Source organism: Porites lutea, chromosome 1 (assembly GCF_958299795.1).
Source record: "Porites lutea chromosome 1, jaPorLute2.1, whole genome shotgun sequence".
NCBI lineage: Eukaryota > Metazoa > Cnidaria > Anthozoa > Scleractinia > Poritidae > Porites > Porites lutea.
This window is the reverse complement of record NC_133201.1, coordinates 10,324,529-10,347,107: the sequence shown is the minus strand read 5'-3', so window position 1 is coordinate 10,347,107 and position 22,579 is coordinate 10,324,529. Positions and strand designations below refer to the sequence as shown.

The 22,579-nt window shown below is 36.6% G+C and overlaps 1 protein-coding gene across 1 annotated transcript; it reads right to left on the bottom strand.

Moving 5' to 3' along the window:
* Window positions 1–12,679: 12,679 nt before the first annotated feature.
* Window positions 12,680–14,667, bottom strand: LOC140935026 (uncharacterized protein KIAA1958-like). Its single transcript, XM_073384566.1, has 2 exons — window positions 14,369–14,667; window positions 12,680–14,069 (listed from the first exon to the last, which is right to left on the bottom strand). The coding sequence occupies exons 1-2, from the start codon at window positions 14,583–14,585 to the stop codon at window positions 12,937–12,939; spliced, it is 1,350 nt and encodes a 449-aa protein (XP_073240667.1). The 5' UTR covers window positions 14,586–14,667; the 3' UTR covers window positions 12,680–12,936.
* Window positions 14,668–22,579: the final 7,912 nt, after the last annotated feature.

Below are 22,579 nucleotides of genomic sequence, written 5' to 3'. Positions count from 1 at the left end.
ATGCTAGTTGACTCCCTCAGAGCATATTGGCCCTTTAATTTTTTTTCTGAAAGAAAAATGAAGAGCCATGATTTAGCAGCCAACAAGTAACCCACAGTTGGTAAACAAGCATGTACTGCTCATACTCAGTGTAAATGATTGGGTTGCAGAACAATGACACGATGCTAAAAGCTGAAAACACTCTCTTAATCAAAGGAACAGTTTGAGGATATTTGTGAGAAAAATTTCTCCCTGCATTTTATTCCTACTAACTTTTTCATTAAATATATAATATGTTTTTTGGAACAGGTGCTAAAGTAGAGAGCAGAAATGCCTCTTTCTGTTGAATCTGCATTTGTTTCATTAAGACTCTTTTAAGTGTAAATAAAAGCTGAAATAAATTATTTCCCCTGTCATTCAAGAGCAGAACTGATAGTGTCCCACAGGTCACCAGGCTTTAACAGAGCACAGCCATGACTCAACTGTACACATACACGTAACATTAAGGCAACCCACATGTTGCTTAGAACAATAATTAATTAATTGTGGTTATTTGGCATGATAAAGCCAAAGCATTTATTTGCAAAATGAACTAACAAAGATCCCTCAACATCATTAAGCTGTACAAAAGGTATAAATAATGAGGTATTGTCATTTAAATGTGGAACAGTAATACAGTGGTCACTTGGAATGACACTTATGCTCCAAGATCTGGCAAGTGCCGTCATTCGCAAAATGAGCCAAAATTAAGATCTCACAATATCACTGAACCATATGTATAAACCATAAGAGTTTTGGATGGTACAATTTATGAAATAAGAATCATTTGTCATTTAAATGTGGAACAATAATACAATGGTCACTCAGAATGACACATATGCTTCAAGATCTGGCAAACTTATGCCGTCACTTGCAAAATGAACCAAATTAAGATTTCACAATATCACTGAACCATAATTATGTATAGATGTAAAACAAGAGTTTTTGACTGTAAAAATTTCAAAAGGAAAATCATTTGTCATTTGAAATGTAGTAGAATATTAAAAAATAAATTATAGTGACCACTGCTTTGTCAAGTGCTGTCACCTGAAAGTACAGTAACCCCAAAGATCTAACATATTAACTCAGCTGTAAAACAAGCCAAATTACTGAATTATGGACATGCTAAGGTCACATCCCCATGTTTGCCTGCACAGCTCAAGATCTGGCTACTTAAGATTATTCCATTAATGAAGACGATGCGCAACAAAGAGTACAGTTATTTCTGCAGTAAACAAAAAGGAATCAATCGATGGCATACCTAGCCTGTGCATGCATCTTAAATTTTAAGATTTATCTTTGAGGTTTTAAGCTTACGCAAAGTTATTAGAAAACCAAAGTAAGTAAACGAACCACGATATCAAGAAGAACATACCTTTCTGCAATCTAGCTGAGTTGATGACTTGGAAACAGGCTTTATGTGAAGAATATCGCAACTGATCACTGTCTCTCGAAAATAACAAAGGTATAAATCGTAATAGAACAGCTGAATAGAAAGACAGGCTTTCTGTTATCCGAAAATTACAAAACTACGCGTTTTGCAACGCTGTATCGCTTGTGACGTCCGCGTGAATTTGAACTGTTCAACGAAAGTTTATTTTACACTATTCTATTGGTTCAAAAGCCGCACTTGACAATGTAAATAAAATCGCGCATGTGCCAAAGTCACGTGGAAGCCTGGGAAACAACAAACATGGCGGCTGATCTTGCGACGGAGTGCATTCAGGACTACATTCACCCGGACGATGAAACTCTGCAATCTACTATTGAAATGACTCCTGGGTTCAAACCTTTCACATATTGTGCATTTTGTTCACCCAAATTGTAAATGGTAACGTTTTACGTCAGGGCCTCCTATTCCGAGACTTCTTGTGATATATTTTTTTTCCGAGCCACCGACCCAATATCAGGAAACGCATTCGACGCTAAACGAAAAAAAAGGGGGGATGGCCTTACCCGAAATAACCAGCTGCAGCAAGTAATATGATAAACTTTGAAAAGAATGTGATGGTGACTGAAACGGGGCAATGGAAAATCAAAACTTGCGTGAAATAACACTGTGAAGTTTGGTAAATGTGCAAACCTTGGTTAAAGTGGTCGTAAAGATAGTTCTTTGATCATATTTTGCTTAAATTTACGCCCCTAGTAACAATAAATTTACACAGTAACTTTGCTATGCCAGAAAATATCAAGCAAACATTCATTTTTGACCGTTGATTTCTACACAGAGAACAAAATGGCGGCAAATTTGAATCTAAACACCAAATTTACTATGGGGAGCAAAAGTGAAACATAATAACTGTAAACTTGATATTTACTCCACATTTACGCCACCCTTGCAGAAAAGTAAACTTTCACTTTCGAACAAAATTTGCACCAAGAACAAATAAGTAGCAACATTAGTACCCTAAATTTACAATAGATTTGCTCAACTAGCAAACTTAGGCAAATCCGTTTTTTCGTCCAGTGGGATTTGAATAACGTTCATCGGGCGCGCAAGGTTTGGCGCCGTCTTCGGCCGGTTCGCGCCAATCTAGAGAATTCATATTCGATCTTTTTTGGGTTTTTCTCTTCAACAATCCCAAAAATCTGATATTGGGGACTGGGGCTAGCATGGCGAACGAATAGGTCGTGTAATGTTGAGCAGGAGGCAGTGATTGCAATTTTTCACCTTTATACGTCCCTAATGTCTTCCAAAAGGAAAGGCAGATCTGGCGCAGCATCTCAATCTTCTAATCAGTCACCTGAAGAGAAAAGAAGCAAAAATAGTGAAACGGACGAAGTGTTTGAAGCGCTGGAGATGGCGGAGGACGTCGGTCTGAAACTGCAGCGTGTGCTGGATAAATTATTACAAAAAACTCGATAAGATAGAAGCGCATCTTAGCGAGGTCTCTGCCAGTCTTGCTAGTATTGAGGAGAAAGTAACTCGTTTAGATGAAGATGTACAAGACCTGAAGCAAAAAACAAACAGCGTGGAAAAGAAAGCTTCCGAATTGGAAGAAAGTATCCAGTTCAACCAAGACGGCATTTCAAACCTAAAGAAAGAGTCAAAGGAGTCAAAGTTTTAAAATAAATGATCTTCGCAAGCAGTTGTTGCCTTTAGAAACCTATTCAAGAAGATAAAATGTTAAATTCTTTGGGATTGAAGAAGTAGTGCCGGTTTCTCAAGTTGACTCCCCACCCGAGGATACAAGAGATTTAGTGTTCAAATTGCTGGAAAACAAGCTTCGTATTGAAAACCCTCGTGGTAGAATCGAGTTCCAAAGAGTCCATCGACTGGGAAAGCCTAACAACAGCAGTGACAAACCTCGCCCAATTATCGCACGTTTCTTACGATATTCGGACAAGGAAATGGTGATGGATCAAGCCCGCAAGGAGTTAAAGAGGCAAGAGGACAAACAATTTTCGGTGTTTGACGATATACCAAAGGAACTTTATGAAACAAGGAAAAGTCAGATGAAAAAGTTCAAGGAAGCCAGAGGCAAAGGCTGTACAGTTTATTTCAGCAAAGCGCAACCAGATAAGTTATTTGTTAATGGTAAATATATCCCTGCAAATGCTCCATTGACAGATTTTGTTTAGGTACGAGCACCGCTCTCTATACATTTCCAGAGATAAAAAAGTACATGTAAATGTAACACTCTCATCCGAGCTTTTCTTTCACTCTGCTCTCAAATAGTCATGTATTTGCATATAATTTCCTCGCAATCTGTTGTAGGCGTTAAGTACATTCACTTTTAAACTTTCTTTCCGAATCACTGTCTCTAAAGCTCGACTAGGCTTTTGCTGTCGTACCAAACCTGCAATCTCAAACAACTTTACTTAGTTCCACTCCAGAGCGCAGCATTCGAGATAGTTATCTTGCTGCTCTTTTAATTGTTTTTATCAGTATTAACACTACTAAACAAAAAGCCATTGAAATCTTGTCAATTTATTCAGGGGGAATTCACAAGATTTTTATGCCTTATTGACCAGATTTTCATGGCCAAAACTAAGGGTATTTAATTTTTCTGGGGTTCAACCTATGAAAATATCATTACAAAAGCCATGAAAATAGTTTGAAAAATTCCCAATTAATGGCCCATGAAACAGTCTAGATTATAAGAAATGCAATGAAAAACACATTAAAAAGCCATGACTTTTTTTAATGACTCATGAATTTGACTTGTTATGGCATTTTCATTGTGTTCAGGAAAAGGCCATGAAATATATCCAGATTTTTCATGGTGTGCAAATTCATGGTAATTTAATGGGATGGAAAATTCATGGGTCACGATTATCCCCTTAACGGAGAATTTTTAATGGGCCATGAAGATTCTCAGAGTACTTTCTGACCTTTTCACAGCATTTTTATGGCCCATGAAATGTATTTTGTTCCTCGTCCTCTGACATTTTCATGGGTTAAAGTAATGGCTTAATGGTACAATGAAAATGGCGTTAAAACCCCATTGAAAGTCAATCATTTCAAAAACTATGCTTACCTTAAAATCTTTCTCACTGTGCTTTCTTATATACAATTTACACCCGAAACCAACAGGAGCATCAATCTGCTTTCATAATAAATTTATTTTACCCACTAAGGTGATAGATACAGTAAGTCATTTCAATCCTTTAGTTACAAGAGCATAAAAATCTTAAATGCATATGAATTTAAAATAAATAGACTTAAGCTTCTTTTTCACTAATATTTTGATTCACTGCCATGCTAAAATCATATGATATAATCATCATTTGTTTAAATGTTTCATAACTTTCATACTTTTCACTTTTTAACCCTTTAAACCCTAAAATCTAAATTTGAATTCTCTTTTGTCACCCCTATTCATTTCCTACAGAAGTAGTGGGGAGAAGTTGATGAAATAATATCGAGCAAAATCGTCTTGTATGATCATGTCTGTAATTCTCATGACCACTCTGTTTTACAAAGCATTGATATTACAAGGAGAAATTTGATGCTGATCACTCTTAGGGCTTAAAGGGTTAACCTTGCTTTATTTCCCAATAATACCTTTAAATCAATTTACAATTATAACACAACTTTAGAGTGATTTTACTTAACCTGTGAATATAGACACTGTAGTAGGTTACTACGCACTACCATTCCGTAACATTAAAAAAACAAATAAAAAAATATATGTATCTATGTCAAAACACTAATTCCATTATATTCTTTTGTGCACTTGTAACTATTTGGCATTAATTGTTAAGTGAAATCACTGTAATATTTTGTAAGCAGCAATTTATTAAAATTACCTTAAGTGTTGTTACTATATAAGAACTATAGGCCTTATATTTCTCTTTGTATCTTGTAAATATTGTTGGCTTAAAAATGTTCATTTTTGAGATCAAAGAATAGGTTGTTCCATCCTTCTCAACTGATGGTGTGGAGAAGAAGATATATTTGAGGCTTATTTCTTACTTTTCCCCAAAAAGTTAAAAGTTATGAACAGAGGTTACCAGAGTCCTAGAATTATGGTTGTGTGAAAAACCGCTCGTTTACTTCAGTTCTTGATTGGAAATAAATGAAATAAAAACTAAAATGCTTGTACTTGTAGTAGACATGGCGTTTGAAGATATTTAATAAGTCACTTCGTCTTTAAACATACATTTAAAGTCTTGACAACTCTGACAAGTCGGTGTCTGCGAGAATATTATCAGTATTCAGTTTTGTAGGATTCCATCGACCATTTGCAACAAAGACTACAATTATGTCTGCAGTAAACAAAAAAGGGCCAATGAATGGTATTTCATTGCATCACTCCTTAAAGTTTCCTGCTCACATCCGCAAGATTTAACTAAAATCTCCAGCTTAATACCTTACACGTAAGTGTCGAAAGTTACCATCAGATGACCCATGTAACAACGAAAACAAAATCAGCAGGAACATGCCTTTACCATCCACAATCCTGACTTATAGTTCTCCAACTTGATTGCAAGCACGCTACATGTGTACAACAAAACAAATGAACAATCCTTTAAAATAACGCCGATTTGGGTGCAAAATATATGCTGTTGTTGAGTCCGCGTGAATTTGAACTGATCCAACGGAACTTCATTTTTGGCTTTTCTACTGGTTCAAAAGGTGCACGTGACGACGGGAGTTACTTTGTGGGAAACTGGTAACTAGTCAGCTCAAACATCAAACATGGCGGGCAACATGGCGGGTAATACGTTCGGTGATCGAGTTTAGACAGTTTAGTGAGTCTGAAAAGCGGTGGTTTTAAGAGCTGAGTGAAATGATCCAAAGCTTTTGAGGTGTCAGCAGCAAGTGAAAAAATTCGCATTGTTTTTTGCAAGAAAGGATGGCCTTACTTACAAAGCTTCAACGAAAGACGTGTTGTAGACATTGTTTGGACTAGCTCAGGTACGATGGCTTTACTTACAAAGCTTCAACGAAAGAGATGTTGTAGACATTGTTTGGACTAGCTCAGGTACGAGAAGACACTTTGAATTTCCCAGTTGCTTACTACACTTGTGGGTCAAAAGCTTTTTTTTCCGATAAGAAAATTTCACGCAAAACATTTCAGAATTTATGAAGCTAACTTTGCGATCGCTGAGGTACATGTAGACTTCAGTATTATGGACAGTGAATAGGTAACTCGAGCAGAGGCCCTTCGATCTTCCTAGGTAAATCGCAGCTATGGAATCCAAGGCGTGTTGTGTACTAAAGAGTGTTGTATGTGATCAGGCAAATCAACTGAAGAACGGACATTTAGGCAAAATGACTTCAATGCATTAACAAATTACTATGCATCTGGTTTGCATACACTGAATAGGGCCGGCAGTCCCACATTATTTTAAAATTTGATATGATGACAGAGAATATGAACAACAAGACCTTCAGTCTTCAGAGAACCAGAACATTACCTTCCTAACTCAAAATGGTGTTGGATCATAAAGTACAACTTTAAGTTACAAGAGATTGAACCAAACAGCATAATAAATTTTTACTAAGGGGAGTCTATGAAGCTATTTCTTTGGACTAACAAGTTACTGTTTTTAATCACACAATTTTTTTTGTTGGCCTCAGTATGTGTCATAATGAACTTTATTGACCTAAGTTTACAGATCTGGCAAGAGCTATTACGAATTAATAAATGTGTGCAACATTTCTCTAACGCATTGATGTCTACTTTTGTGCTACTGTGAGTTGGACACTTTCAAGGGTTTTTAATTGTGCCTTGATGGGAATTTCATGGGCTATTAGAAATTTCATCACCCATGAAATACATGCTAGGCTGTAATTGCCTTCTCAGGGGTCATGAAATGTATCAGTCTAAAATATATGAGACTTTCATGACCCATGAAAATCCATATTCATGGCTTTGTAAACTTTTCATGGTTCATGAAAATAACTGGTAAAGAATTTCATGGAAATTTCATGACGAAATTTAGCACCATGAAATCCGAAATCGCCGTTTTCATGGCCATGAAAAAAGTTCATGGGTTTTTCAACACATTTTCATGGGATTTTCATGAAAAAGAGATTTGTAGTGTAAGTGGTTGTACTCTATTTTTTTGTTTTCGTTTTCGTGGTTATTTTCCTCTCATTTTCTGTTATTCAAAGCTATCGTAGCATGTCAATAAAGAATTTCTTTGAGTGTCAGATTGCTGTAAATGAGTTGATAAATTTTTCCCACCAAATTAGGTCTTACTTATTCTGGCAATATGGGCCGTAATAACGAGTTCAATCTCTTGTCGTTAAATGTTCGTGGGATTCGCACTTTTGAAAAGCGGAAAGCTGTTTTTAGTAGGCTTGTAAATTCCGATGCCGACATAATTTTTCTGCAAGAAACATACAGCACTCGAGATATTGAAAATATCTGGAGAAAACAATGGAAACGTGAAATGTTCTTCTCGCATGGCAGCAATAATAGCAGAGGTGTTCTAGTACTGATAAAGGATTATTTAGATTTCAAAATACATTCTACCAAGGTAGATTCTCAAGGTCGCTACATTTTTCTGGAGGCTTATATTCAGGATTCGCCTTACTTTCTTTTAAACATTTACGTTCCAAATAAGTGTTGCGAACAATTTCTCTTCTTCAAAGACGTATCGGATATTCCAAAAAGTGCGAGAGTGGAACAAGATCACCCATTTACAGTCGGTGGGGACTTTAATATCATTCTTGACCACGTTTTAGACGGGCAGGACGGGAATAGTAAAAGGAAAGACTCTGGAAAAGTTGTCGAAGGCATGTCCACTGAGCTTGATTTAGTGGATATCTGGCGCATAAGAAACCCAACAGTTACACGTTTTACTTGGCATCAAGAGAAACCAATCATACAAAAGCGGTTAGATTATTGGCTCGTAAGCGATAGTTTACAAGATGACATAGATTCAGTGGACATTAAAACGTCAATTAAGTCAGACCATTCAGCAATTCTTTATAAATGGTTTAGATGATCTTGAAAAAGGACCTAACTTCTGGAAATTTAATTCAAACCTTGTAAATGATTCGGCTTATTGTGAACTTCTAACCACTGAGTATGCCAATTGGCTGGAAGAATTCAAAGAAGTACAAGATAAACGTGTCTTACGGGATTTAATTAAATACAAAATTAGACAGCAAACAATCAGATACAGCAAAACTAAAGCCCGCGAAAGAAGAGCGAAACTACCAAACCTAGAGGAAGGTTTAAAGGAATGTGCAGAAAAATGCGATTCCGATCCAAATACAAAATATCTGGAGGAACTCGAGTGTCTTCAGACGGAATATGATAGTATGTGTGATTACATCACACAAGGTGCGATCATTCGTTCTCGGGCAACTTGGTACGAATTCGGCGAGGGAAATAACAAATATTTCTTGAATCTTGAAAACTCCAATAAAAAGAAAAGCACCGTGCGGAAATTCTTTAACTGGGAGGGAAAGTTAACTACAGACCCTAAACAAGTAATGAATGAGTTAGAAGTATTTTATTCTGACCTTTATGATGGTAGTACATGTGTAGACATGGGGTCTTTTTCCTCATTTTTAAGTGATCTCAATGAAATTCCCTCTTTAGTAGAGGAGAAGGCAAATTGGGATACGGAGAGTGTTACAATGCTTTGCAGACCTTCCAAAAGAATAAATCACCCGGAAACGACGGCTTAACCGTTGAATTTTACCTTGCTTTTTGGTCCGTGTTTGGGAGTTTGTTGGTGCAAAGTCTAAAATATACCTTTGAGTATGGAGAGCTTTCAAATTCACAGAAACAGGCTGTTATAACTTTAGTTGAAAAAAAGAGGAAAAGACAAAAGGCAAATAAAGAATTGGCGTCCAATATCTCTTATTAATGTGGATGCAAAAATAGCGTCCAAGACCTTGGCCAAGCGATTGGAAAATGTGCTACCCGAAATAATTCACTTTGATCAGAGCGCCTTCGTCAAGGGGAGAACTATTTTTGATGCCATCAGAGCAATTGACGATGTGATTGAGCATACGATGAACAGAGATATATCGGGGATCTTAATGGCAATAGATTTTGAGAAAGCTTTTGATTCCCTCAATTTTAGTTTCCTTATAAGAGTCTCACACGCATTTAACTTTGGTCCTTATTTCATTCAGTGGGTACGAGTCTTGTATAATAAGGTCTCCAGCTGTCTTATGAATAATGGTTTTACTTCAGGACCTTTTTCTCTAAGTAGAAGGGTAAGACAGGGGGATCCTCTTTCTCCCTATCTTTTCATATTGGCTTTGGAAATCTTAGCTATTAAGATAAGAAACGATAATAACATACAAGGCATCAGGATAGGGGAAAAAATTGTTAAACTCACTCTTTTTGCGGATGATATGACCTGCTTCATTAAAGACGTTAGGTCTTCTCAATCCTATTCGAAACCCTGGGGGCTTTCGGAGCGTTTTCAGGGTTAAAAGTAAATAAGGATAAAACCGAAGCATTAGCGTTAGGAAATAGTGGATCTCTCTGGGAAGGGCATTCGGTCATGAATAATCTTTGTGACATCATCACGATTCTAGGTGTTTATTTTGGTGGTGACGCTAAAAAAAAAGAGAAGAACTGAACTTTTGGAAGACTCTAGAATCAATTAAGAAAACGATTAACTTGTGGAAATGGCGAGACCTATCTCTTATAGGCAGGGTACAAATTGTTTACGAATGAGACACTTTTTCCTTTTGGTATGGCTGAATCAGATATATGTGTTTTCTGCCAAACTGAGGTCGAATCCATCGAGCATTTACTTTTTTGCTGCAAAAAATCCTCTGGTTTTTGGAAACACGTCTTGTCCTGGCTAAGAGACAACAATATTATTGTTTAGAATTTAAAAGAAGATGATATAATCTTCGGTAAATTCGATGATGGAGATGATTTCCTTCTAGTTAATCATATTTTATTGCTTGGGAAGTACTATATTTATTCACAAAAATGTCAAAAGGGTATGCCCTTCCTTCAGAGATTCATTGCGAGGACTAGGCGTGTTTACAACATTGAACTTTACAACGCCAGGAAAAGAGGCACATTAAGTAAACATCTTAGTAAGCAGGAAAAGTTAATCAATATACTGTGATCTAATTAACAATTAAATATTGTACATAAATATAAAGATAAGTACTTTCTATCAACTTAGATATTGTCTGCTGTAATAGTTTTTTCTTTTTTGTCTATTTGTTTTGTTTTGTTTGTTTGTTTGTTTTTCCTTCTTACTTTAAGTGTACTCTGTAAAATGAAAACTTCAAATAAAGATTAATAAATTACAAAAAAATATATATATTGTTTCCCTGATTTTTAACCCAATAGGAAGATAAAACTATTTCTCGTTCCATGTGTTGTATAATTAGAATAGATTAAGATTTTTGCTTGTACAATTTTCCATGTTGATTTCTGTTTATAGTTGAGGTTTTTAAAAGAGTGTCCAATATTGAAACACCCATGTTATGCATATTAATTGATGTGTTACCAGCCATTATTTCTCCTATGATCAGTTCAAACTTTTTTAAAAAAAGTTTTGGGGTTATTGAAGGACATCACACTGCCACCTCTTTTTCTTCTTATTCCAGAACCTTGTATTCCATCTCTTTTCTTTTCATAATAGTTGATCTACTGGTTTAAGAAAACTCTTGCATCATCTATTCTTTTAATTTCCTGAGCCCTCTCTGCTTCTCCTATCTGACCCTGTTTATATGCGAGAGTAACTCGTGCCTTATAACCTTTCACCTGGTTTCTCCGAAAATTTGCGTTAACTATTACGTTATGAAGATAACTTCTTGTCTTTTGGGGTGTCATTTCAGGCTGACTTAGAAACTTATTAACATTATCACAATCAGCGATTTCCAGGTCTTTCAAAATTTTAGCAGTTCTGTCTTCCTCACCCAAAGCATAGTCAGGAACTTCATCCTCATCATATTCTGGAGGCAAATCTTCTGGCTCCGGTGGTAAATATTGAGGATCAACATAGATTTGTTTTCCTCTTTTTTTCTTATCCGCTAATGATTCTTCATAGGTAGTTGGTTTTGGCACTAACTGCTTATTTTTTTCTGGCTGTATTTCTTCCTCATCAAATAGATCGACTACTTCATAATCAGGAATATCTTCATCGTATAATGGAATTCCATAATCAGGGACTGCCATTTTTCTACCACGTTTTCGTTGAACAGCTGGCAGTTTCAAATTACCCAACGCAACATCATCTAGTTTAGAAGTTATTGGTTTGAATACCTTTTGAAAAGATTCCTGGCTCATTTGTTCTCCCAACTGATTTTTTAAGATTGCATCACGAACAAAATTAATCTTATCACCTAGCTCTGCTTTTCTCTTAACCATTTCCTTCAACTTAAGTAAACTCATTTTTTATACTATTATGTTAGACAAAATTTACAAATCTAATATAAAACCAGCAGTTGAACTAACAGTTAAACTTGTGTAACTAATATGTATATAGAATGAAAACTCTAAACTATGATGTAGAGGATAAACAATCTGAAAGAAATTCCCATTCAAGTCAAGGAAAGTCCCATTCATGCCTGACAGGTGCTTTAGAATGCTTCTTTAATTGTGGTCCTTCAGGTTCGGGAAAAACTAACCTTTTTTTTGGATATGATCTACAGATTGCTCTATTTTGACAAGATATACCTATAAGCTAAAAATCTGCAACGGGGCAAGTACCAACACCCGGTAGACTTATTCGAGCCTATTAGTAAAGAAGCTGGTTACCCCGTCCTTGAAGCCAGCAATGACAAAATAATTCCGCTGGATAAGATGTGATGTGATAATCAAAAGCTGGTCATTTTCGATGATTATCTGAACACTGGAGTAAAGAATGATGCTGAAATTAGGAATTATTTCACCAATTCCAGAAATAAAAACTGCAGCTGTATAAGTCAGAGCTATTATGGCACTGATAAAACAATCCGATTGAACTGCACACATCATTGTATCTTTGAATTTCCTTCCAGCAATGAGCAAAATATGATCGGTAGAGAACTAGGGGTCAATAAATCTCACAATCAGAAGGCTCTACGAGAGCGATATGATTTTCTCTATGCTGATAAACGTGTTGCTAAGAATTTTAATGAAAGGATATTTAAGCAATAGACCACACTTTCTATGGGTTTACCGGCGTGATAACCCACGTGGGATGTTGGGAGAACACGAGAAAAGCTTGTAAATCACGAGCCGATAAACCCATAGAAAGTGTGGTCTATTGCTTTTATAAAATAACTTTTAGTAAAACGGAGTCGTTTAGGCAAAAAAATCTTTTAATAGCGTGATCAAATCTTGTCTTCTCTCTAAAGTCACCATAAGCCAATCATAGCTAACGATACAATAGCACCGAAAAAGTAATCAAGCGCCAAGCGCTAATCTTTCACAAAACTTCACAGTCCATCGAACGAGAAACAGCATAACTTCTCACTGACAAGAACAAGTTTTGAACTCAATGGAAACTTTATATGAAAGCTGTTTTACAGGATGTCAAATTTTATGGCTTGTAATTGTAAACATTAACATTCCCGATCGTGCATAAATTGAACAGCTGCTTGAACTCCGAAGTGCTCTGCTGATTTGTGGATATTGAAGTGTTGATGTAAGGAACTTGCAGCTGTTGCAGTGGTGGCCTTACCACGAGCTGATTTGGCGTCTGCTCCTTCGACTGGTCTTCACCGAGAGCTAAACTGAGCACGTCGCTGCATTTACGCTGTTGATGCGCCGACGGCATGTTGTGATAGCTTTGTAGGCTCGACTCGTTGCGATGACCAGATATTGCCATGATCTCACGATTTGTGAGGCCAGCATTTGCCCACAAGGTTATGGCAGTTGCTCTTACTGAATGATTGGTGTAAACACGGGAAAGGTTGGCCGCGGAGCTGATCTCCTTCATCATTGCTGACAGCTTGTTTACTCCTGGCGGCCGATTTTCGTGCCATATCTTCTCAGTTTGCCGCCAATTTCGTTTGGGATATTGGAACAGCGCTTCGCATTCAGGATGCAATTTTGAGAGAAAAACTTCGAGACCAGTGTAGACATCTGTTTTGCTGCTGGTTTTGTACATTCTTGCATTTTTTTCAAAGCTTTCTACGTCTGAAACTCCGCCTGGGTGGTTTTTCGTGCTTTCGTCGTGCGTCATCGACACCAAATCGTCGCCTTTAGCATCAACATCAAATGTAAAACTGCTTCTTTTCAAGCTTCGCTGACCTTCAAATCCACGGCGACACCAAAACAGTGAAATGTGGAACCAAACATTTCTCAAAAGGGACCAGGGCTGGGTAAGTGAAAAAATTTCACTGTTTTTGAGCTTTTCAATATCTTCCAGCTCGATAGCCGGTTTGTGGCTTGTGTTTTGAAGGCCTTCTTTCTTGAGCTGTTTTATTTTTGCATCCAACATCTGGTTGGAGAGAACAAACTGGGGGTCTTTAGTGAGGGAAATACCACGGTTGTTGGGAGGTGAGTTAAGAAATCTTTCAATGCCATTTCTGAGAGAGAGTAACGTTGCTCTGCTGTAATTTTCTCCCTCCTTGTTACGGGCCTCGGCATAAAATTGGCGAAGACTTTCGTCCAACTCGGTAATTGTCATTTCAGCCAAATTAATACCAATTTCTTTCTGCTTACTCCACTCTGCAGAAATAAAAAATTGACCTCTTAGCTTTAAGAAAGCTGTTGTTCTGAAATAAGCGAAACATATACACGTTTGCGAGACATTTTATTTAGTAATCTCTCTTTTTAAGTAGTTTATAGTTCTGAATCAAAAAGTCTGAAACGCTTCAATAATTTGGTTACGATTTGGTTTGACACTATAATAATGCTAAACATTTGCTCTCAACACCACAATTTCGGTTTGAATTGTTGCTGCTTGTTGTTATTGAATTTTTTTCTGTAATAAAAAATGAAAATAGAGCGAGATTTTTGTAACCAACCTGTGAAAACTGTTACAGCCCACTGCGTTGCCTTTTTAGTTCGCTTCGCCTGAGAAGTATTTACAACGTCGTTGAGTTCTTCTTCGTCCATCTGTGCAAATCTTCTCTTGTTGTTGGCTACCTCATGCTTTTTACCGCTGTTCTTTGCTTCGCTTTCTGGCTCTTGCAAGCCCAGCGACGAAATAATACCAAAATTTGGTAGCTCGTCGTCAGCCATTTTTTCGGGGGTAGAAAAATGTTTCAGTTTTCTATGAGTTTACCGGCACAATAAACCATAGGTTTTTAACCAATCAGAACGCGCGTACTATCTAAGTTATTTTATAAAATCTAATATAAATATGTATGAGTTATTCAAATGGATTACTCAATTTTAAAAGCCAGACTTTTGGTCAGGGTGAGAGAGGTAGACCTGGTGTAGGTTTTAATCTAACAGCAGATGGGAATTATGATATGGTAAACAAAAAAACTGGCAAATGTGGCAGAAGGAACTGTTTCCAGTGATGCCATAACAAAACATCAACTTGATACAGCAATGATTCTGAATATTGATCTCAAAGGTACTTACAATGTCATCAATAGCAAACAGCAGACGTTTAGTGAAATGAATGCAAGTAGAAATACCCATGTGTGTTACGAAGATGTTCGTGATGTGTTCGTGAGCCGTAAGGAATCTGTGTTTCCAATGCAAACTCATTTGGATATGGCAAACAATTATATTTATAATGTCAAAACGCCGGTTAATAATGATCAAGGGGCAAACAATTCTTATGTTGATAATAAGGTAGCCAAACCAGGTGATACAATGTCTGGCCCTCTTAACATGAGTGGTGATAAAGTAACTAATCTCAAATTAGCAACACAAAAAGGTGATGCAGTGGACTTTGAATTCTTCAATAAATATGTAACAGCAGGTAGTAGAGACCATCATAATAACTTTAATTTCAAAAATAAAATATTATACATTATAAAATAACTAAGTTAGTACGCGCGCTCTGATTGGCCGAGAGGAGTGTTTGCATGAGAGTATGTAAACATGGTTGTGACGTCAAGATGTTTTGCTTTTCGCGCGCTAATCACGCAAGCACAAATTTGAAAAAGTTTTTGAGTTCAAAACTCGACAAGTTTACTTTATTTACCCATTCCTTCGTCTGCTGAAACTTGGAACATCTTCAAAAACAAGCTGTGTCAATTTTGTTTTCGCTTAAGCTGACATTTAAAGCGAGAAAAATCCGTATTTTCGAAAGCATCTTTTTGCAAAACAAGAAGTGATTATTCGTTCAAGCCTTCGTGTACGCGACTTTGCGACTGGTAAGAATTCCTCTTTTAATCAGTGCCATAACAAAGAGTTTTGCGTTTTCTTGGGAAAGTTATTTTATAAAAGCAATAGAAAACTTTTTTCCTGTGTTTTCACAGCCTGATTTAAACACTCGAGGGGTTGGGAGAATTCGAGACAGTTATGAAAACCCTCGACTTCATCTCGCGTTTGCATAACTGTCTCGAATTCTCCCAACCACGCTTGGTTTATATCAGGCTATGCAAACACGGAAAACGTTTTCTATAGCTTAAATGGACTGATCTTCTTGGAGATAGTTTTGACATCTCTAAAATCGATAGTTTAATGGTAGCTTGTAAACCAGCCTATTATAATTATACGTTTTAAACATCACTCCTGAGACACCTGAGGTAAACAGTACTCTCAGACGCTGTTTATCGTACAATCCTCGGACAGAATTTTCTTTTTTCGATATTTTTTTACCCTATTTAACCCTCGGACATACAAGAGGGCGGTGGGGATAGATGCCAACCCCCCCCCCCCCCCCCCCATAAGGTTTTTCTGGGATTTTCCCTAGAAGATAAAACATCACCACCTGACGTTTTTAGTAGCTGTTAGTTTATCCCTCGCACAGATTTTAGGTTTAGTGATGATCAGTTGCTATGGTTACGAGATATGACGTCATACGTAGCAGGTGGTCAAGCCAATTTTCGGTGAAAATGCATGTTTTCTTTTTTCAACTTCTTTCCACAATAAAAGTAAATCTTTTGGCTTATTTATGTGTTATTTTTCATGTAAAGCACAAAAAATGGCCATTTCTCGCGGCTTTAACCTAATTTCTAATTCTTGGTAAAATCCAACATGGCGACCATTGTTGGTGACGTTAAAGGCCTCCAGCAGCGTAACCACCCATAAAATATACCTCATCTTCTTAGGAAGATCAGGGTTAAACCTCTAATTCTGCAGTTTTTAACAATTTTTCAAGACAAAATTAATTGCACATTCAATATTCAGGACGATTGAAGCACTTACGCGGCTTCCCTTCCACAAAAAATTCTGGAATTGATCACATTTTTAAACGTTTTTATGGAGGGAATTCGGCAATATAGGGACTGTTCAGTGATATCAATCTCCTCCTAAATATACAGTATTTTCAAAATCACTCATACGGCCAGCCGGTTCTGACTTTTGACAAGCGCCAAATTTGCAGTGCGAGCTGCTGGTGTTCGAATGAGCAGTAATAGATTTACGCTACAAAATAATAAGAGAATTTGTTAAGCTTGTGTTTATTTTTTATTATTTAAAATATGTTTTTATTAAGGTCATGTGTAATCTTTTGTCATTTTGAGTACTCCTGCATGTTATATTCGCACAGCGATTAAAATTGCGAAAGAAACTACTAAAATCAAGGCAAGAAATATAATTGCTCAAGTAGTTTAAGACATACAATAGGACTAAGGGGTTTCCCTGTAAAAAAAATTATTTATTCGCTATAACTTCGGTGCAGATTATGAAACTGAATCAAAACTTGGCACACGTAAAGAACACATTGTCTTTAACATGTTAAAGTATAAATATTATGCTAATAAGTCACGTGATATGGAACGTGACTATTTTGCTAAAAATCGTAAATAATTGACAAATTGGAGGCGGGTTTAATATATGAAATCGAGCAATAACATTTTTATTATTAATATTAAATACTTCTAACACTTCACGTTTGGAATGACCATCCATTGCATTTCAAAGTAAATTCGTCAACAACTCGCCAATTTTCTTTATTTCAATTTCGGTCACGTGACATGTCACGAGACCATCAATAAATGTGCAGGCTCAAGAAGAGTAAGTTAGCAAGTTATGTGGTGTTGCCTTTTACCATTTACATAATATCAAACGCATTCGCAAGTATTTGTCTCGAGAATCAACGGAAATGCTTGTCCATGCATTTATTACATCTCGTGTTGATTATTGTAACAGTCTTTTGTATGGGCTTCCCAACTACCAGCTTAACAAATTGCAGAGAGTTTTGAATGCCTCAGCCAGGCTAGTTTGTAATGCCCCAAGGTTTTGCCACATCTCACCCCTTCTTTGTGGTCTGCATTGGCTTCCTGTTAAAGCCCGCATACAATTTAAGATACTGCTTATTACGTTCAAAGGAATTCACGGCCTTGCTCCTAAATATCTATGCGATTTACTAACATTTAAATCGTCCTTATATAACCTTAGATCTTCAGGTAGTATTTTACTTTCTATGCCAGCTTTTACATCGAAGACGTTAGGTAATAGAGCTTTTATGGTAGCAGCGCCAAGGCTCTGGAACTCTCTTCCAAAAGAACTTCGTGCGATTACTAATGTGAACAATTTTAGAATTCTATATTGGTGAGCAATTTTACATTCAGTTCTTTTTAATTTTTAAATGCATTATCTTTTATTGAATTCTTGTAAAGTAATGCAGTTGTAATGCGCAGCTGATCATTCTATGTTAAGCTGCGCACAATAAGTTCATATTATTATTATTATTATTATTATTATTATTATTATTATTATTATTATTATTAAGACCTTAAGATTTACTTTGGGAGAAAATTTCATTTTGTTCTTGGTTTCCTAGCGAGAGATATCCCTTACCAAACCATATGTATTTTGATTTTAAAGTATTTAAAATGTATTTTCAGTATTTGAACACTATTTTCCTGTATTTTTATCCTATTTGACAAAAAAATTTAAATTTTCGTCCCTGTTTGAAATATATCTTAAGTGTAGTTAAATTGTCTTTCATCAAAAGGAAAACCTCTCTCATCAATTGACAATGTATTTTGTTTAATAAATATGATTAAAATAGGGTATTTAAAATGTAGTTTGGGCATAGAACCACTAACACTGTTACAAACAAGTTCAAATAGACTATTTGAAATATGTTTTAAGGGCTTAAATGCGGACTGTATTTTAAATACTTTTAAATAGGGTACTTTAACACTGTTTTGAATTGTATCTAAACTGGAAACAGATGGGCCGAATTAATAAAAACCTAGAATAGACGTCACTGGTATAACTGAAATAAATAAGAATGCGGGAAAAACATAATTATATTTGTTTGTTCTACATGAAGCTTGATTTAATATTGCTTAGAGGTAATTTCTTCTCTAAGACGCCAAGTTTCATTATAACAAGTACTGTACATGTAATTGGCAAAACTAAGCAAAATAAAATAACATGCCTTCTAGCTGCCTTATCCAACAATCATTAAGTTGTACTGTTGCTGGGACAGGCAATATTCCTCCACCATTAATTCAGGAATGAGGGTTAGGGTACAAAATGCATAATCTACACTGTGTTAACAGCATCTGAGTTCTTGTACATCACAGTCTGTTTTTGTTGTTAATTTCCATGACACTGTCCTACTTTCACAAGAAGTCTGCATGACTGTTTGTTAAATGATCCCCTCGACTTCGTCTCGAGGATTGTTCAACATTATTATTCGTTCAAAATATTTCCCCGATTCTTATTGGCTAAAACCACACGCATAATTCATCATAACCAGCTACTGATGACCAAATATGGAGGAATTTTGCGATTAATGAACCGATGACCTCAAAAGTGCAGCTTCCTTGCTGGTTAATGCACCGTTAACCAAGAAGTCCTGGGGAAGTTGAGTTGTTTTGGTTGTGAAAACAAAAATGGCGGAAATTTCGCCCGTTTCAAGAGTAAGAACTAAGGGAACTAATAGCTAAAAACATGGCAAGAACAGCAAGAAGACAACTCGAAGGGCGACATCTACTATTTGGACAATATTTGCTGAGCTGAACAATTCTAAACGTGCACTATCGAAGATGAACTTAACATCGATGGAGGTAAGCTTCTTTTAGCTTTGATTTTAAACTAGGAATTATTTTGAATGAATAATAAAACAATTATTGAATTCGGCCTTTGTGTCATATGAAGAATTATGGAGATCGAGTACGGTGTTATCCGCCTCAGCCTACGGCCTCGACGGATAACACCCTTCTGGATCTTCATAATTCTTCATAAGATAGTCATCCTCATTCATTACTCGTTGAATATTAACTTCGCCTTCGGCGAATAATTGTCAAATGTTATGTTATGTTATGCTACGTCACGTTACGTTACGTTATGTTATGTAACATCACGTCATGTCATAGTGTCAGGTCAAGTGATATCGTCAAATTTAAACTGGTAATAAATACTATAGGAAAATTCATTACCTGACTCGTGAATTCCACGTTAAATTGCACGCGAAAACCGACATCGCACAAATCGCGAAGCGATGAGTGCGATATCGGCACTATCCGCAGGTCATCTCCGGCGGGGGTGCGCACCCCCTGCACCCTCCCCCTGGATCCGCCCCTGTAAACAAGCTTCACACTAATCGTAAGGATAAATAGAGGTATTTCACTGAATTTACATCTATTTTCAAATTGGTCAATTGCTCGAGAAGGAAAATAATTTACACCTTTTACCTCTTCGGCGGCAAAACTGAAAGAAATGAAGTGTCCAAGCGAAAGCACTGAAAGTTTAGCGTCGCGATTGATATAAGGTAACTGGAAATGTTTTAGAAATGCTGTTCAAGTTCAGCTTTGTTTTGTACTTTTCTAAGGACCACGATTCAGGACGATTGCAAGCGGCGTACTCTTTTTCGTGTTTTCAGGGGCCATGTCGTCTTTGAAGGTATTTATTTATTCTTCTGTATATGTGACAATCGACCCTGGCACTTCTTCCGTTGTCGCTTCTCCGTTTTGTTTGGTTAAACTTTGGCTTGTCATTTTCTGGGCCGTGTTCACAGGATTTTCTTGTTTTTCTTGTTGTCGCGAGCGAAAGAGGTTTTTTATGCCTCTCCAAGAATTTGTAGTTCAGTTCAAAACAAGGAAGAACCTCCGGCTCACATTAAAAAACGCTTTTGTTTGTTTTTAACTCTTCAAAAGGTGACAATGGTTTTGAAAACATTTTAAAATGACATTGTAGAAAAGCTTTTTTACAGTTGTTGTGTTGTTGTGTTACGTAGACGCGAAACAATATCGCTTAGCCTCGTTTTGAACTCGCAATTCAAACTAAATACCTCGCTTCGTTAACCAATCAGAACGCAAGATTTTACTTAATTATGCGATTCTATCGGAAAAATGCGACGTTTATTTTTGCTAGAGTTTACAATGAAAGTGAAAATAAAGAGCAACAAAACATTATAATTTAGTCCTTTGTTGTTTTCTTTGTTGTTGTTGTTAACTTGTTTTATTTTCCATTATAGAGACATTTACTGTAACCATGGCATTCTTTCCCGTCGCAAAAATCCAGATTGGAGATTACGAAGTTGATGCTCACTGTCAAAAAGCGGCAAAGTTTGGCTTTCCTGTGATCAGATGCCTGGTATACTTGGCTTCAGAGGAATATCGGTGGAAGATGATGTTACTAAGGTGCAAGAGTTACTCTTCGGACCAAAGACCAAAAAGTATTGACCTACAACTGGCTTTGCCCAAAAACATCCCAGCAAACAAGCTCAAGGGAGGTGATATAGAAGAAATTGTTTTAACAAGGACATAATTAAGGCCAAAAAGATCTATTTTGATTAAGCTCCGATATACCAAGGACGAAGGAAACGTTACGCATCACTATATCAGTCTTTTTGTGTGAAATGCAGTTGCCTTTTTCTACTGTTGACAAGGCACCAAAAACGGCTACCGAACATCTGGGTAAGTTTGCATTATAGTGTTAGTACAAGTTAGTCAACTTTCCTTACTTAATTGGTATTCTTATATTAGACTATTTATTTAATGGTGTTCTTCGTATCGTGGTTAATGAATTGCAATAGTTATAAAGCCCGTCAGACTTTCTTGTTTTGTTCACTTATCAGTTTAAACTTACTGACCAATAGTCACGTCGCATTTATTTATTCGGTCAGAATCAGAACATAAAACAAAGGATTCCGTACGTTAACGGACCTTCCAAATAAATTATGCACCGTTGTTTTTATCTTATTTTCATTTTCCAGCTTTTAATTATGACCAGTCTCTTCTACAAACTCTATTTTCGCATCGTTCAAATGCACATGCTTATAACCGTATCCTATAGGCTTATTAAAAGCGATTCGAACTGTTAAAAAAAAATTACCACGTTTAGAATTAAATCACCCAACTGGCCACACCCTGCGGGCTTCTCTAAATCTTTTAGTACGGTTGTGCAACTTGCGAATAGACATCTCCTTGAATTCCTTGCGAGCAGCCAACCTCTTTCGGTTGGGATGTAAGGATCTTTAGCGTCTTATAAAACCTGGTTGGTAGCATTTTCTCATGCGGTTCTAAAATTTCATCAACGGTGTTTGAGGAGCGGGGAACACTGCCCAACTTGCGAGTCGCATAAAAGTTACCTCCAAGATGTCAATATCTTTCCCTACCATTCCTGTTTTGATGGTCTCATATATAGTCAATCTTTAATTCGCGCGAATTTTCGTAACCGTCCTTTAAGTTTTATCTTGTCCACTAGCGCCTAAGGGGAATGCCTGCGAGACTTGTAAGTTGGCTTACTATGTCCCGAACCAGTCTAAGTTCGTCCTCAAATTTCAGAGCTTCTTTAATCAGACCTTGCTCCTCAATATCATACATTGACCTTAGAGGTTCATGTTGATTCTGATACATTTAAGCCATTGCTTTTTTTTTAGCTCGTATTCTATTCATATTTTCCTGCACTGAATTACTTTTTCTTCTGTATCTTCTTTGATATTATATGGATTTAGCTAGGGCTAAAAGCGAATCTCCCGTTTATAACTACTTATAGCAAAGCAAAAAATCCCTAATTTACTTTTGGAGCCTTTCATTTACCCTTTCATTTAAAGGGAGGAGTTCAGGTGATTAAGAATTGAATATCTCGCAGCCACTTCTGGAATGAAAAGACTCACCTATCAATGAATCAAGTTTGATCAGAGCCTTGTA